General features: G+C 50.4%; 1 protein-coding gene across 1 annotated transcript; it reads right to left on the minus strand.

Annotated features, from left to right (window-relative positions):
- Positions 1-248: 248 nt before the first annotated feature.
- LOC109117932 (pterin-4-alpha-carbinolamine dehydratase-like) lies at positions 249-1,131 on the minus strand (the record flags this gene model as incomplete). The annotated part of the gene is made up of 2 exons (XM_019207046.2): positions 249-481; positions 1,000-1,131. Coding segments are annotated over 2 exons (282 nt in total), but the record flags the coding sequence as incomplete, so codon positions are not given.
- Between the last annotated feature and the right edge of the window lie 289 nt (positions 1,132-1,420).

Genomic DNA, 1,420 nt, shown 5'->3' on the forward strand with positions numbered 1-1,420 from the left:
ATGGCAGTCATGTAATGACCATTACTCAGTTCACTGAGCAGACAGTCTGTTTGCTATGCACAGATATTCTGAGTTCCCAGTTCTTATTTCATTCTTCCTTCTGGAAAGATAGCCATTTAGAGCTATTAACAATGAATAAGTATGTCCTATTCCCACAGCATTGCCTGTCTTGGCTTTTGACTTTTTAGTGTCTACCTTAAGGCCACATATCTCAGTGTTTTAATTTGCATTTCCTTAGTTTGTAGTGAGACTGCCAGGCTGGGAGGGGTGTTTATGTTGGGTCGAAGGAGATGAACCGAATGAACAGGTGAGGCAGGCCCACGGCAGAGCCTTATGAGTAAGTCGGCATTCTCAGAACTGGCCTGGGGCAGAGCACAAGAGCGCACCTGGCCCCACTCACCTTGTTGTACACGTTAAACCATTCGGGATGGTGGTCCAGCTTCTCGGCCTGCAGGGCCACTCTGGTCATGAAGCCAAAAGCCTGTATGAGTGAAGCAAGACCCAGCTGAGTGTTCTGAGGAAGAGATGCCCGGGTACCTTTTTATGGCCACTATAAGCTCCAGGTGCAGGACGATAGACTTCCTTCCTCTAGGCACAGTCCCTGTCTCTGGTCCTTTCCCCTGGGAACTTCCTGTCCCAAGGCTTGAGTTAGAGGCTGTCTCTCTAGCAGGAAGGATGTCTGGTTACTAGGATCAGCAGCAAGGTGAAGAGCACAGGTCTTTTGGCTATTACAATGTCACTAGATGTACATCTGTTTGCTACGGATGAACTAAGTCCTCTAAAGATTGTTTCTAAAAGTTCCAGGTGGGGAGGGCCCCGGGCCCATCTTCCCGACACTTCGCAGTTATTCAGGGAAGTGAATTTGCCACTGGCATAGCACACAAATAGACCAGATTAGTGTAGTCAGCTGGGGTTGGCCACCAGGACTTGAAGCAGGGGAACAAGTCCACAGGGCATCCTCCACCCCAGGCTGGCATGCTGTTCCCTCCCCTGACATACCCTGTTGAAATCTTTGAAGTGGAACTGCTTGAAGATGGCATCACGGCCTTCCAGCTCGTTCCACCCCACGGCCCTCAGGTTGGGCAGCAGCTGATCCCTCTCCTCAGCACTCAGCCTGTGGGCTTTGCCAGCCTAGAAGAGGAGAAGCATGCGGGCCTCAGGGCATTTCCTTTTATAGGTCAAAACAGGGCCCCAAGCCCTTAGAGTTTAGCCAGCCTGGGTTGCTGAGATAGTCACGTGACCTGTCAAATCAAAGGGCAGTGGGTCTTTAAGCAGTAGACCAGGAGGTCCGATTTGACTTGTTCATCAGTAGGCTTTCAAGTCTTGGGTTTTATACTCCCTTTGGAGAAAGAAAATCCCAAAGAAAGTGTAATGCCAATCACTGGGACAGAAGCCCCACCAAAGCCTCACAGAGGGCCCC

Source organism: Fukomys damarensis, unplaced genomic scaffold (assembly GCF_012274545.1).
Source record: "Fukomys damarensis isolate Sample0158 unplaced genomic scaffold, DMR_v1.0_HiC HiC_scaffold_70051, whole genome shotgun sequence".
Taxonomy (NCBI): Eukaryota; Metazoa; Chordata; class Mammalia; order Rodentia; family Bathyergidae; genus Fukomys; species Fukomys damarensis.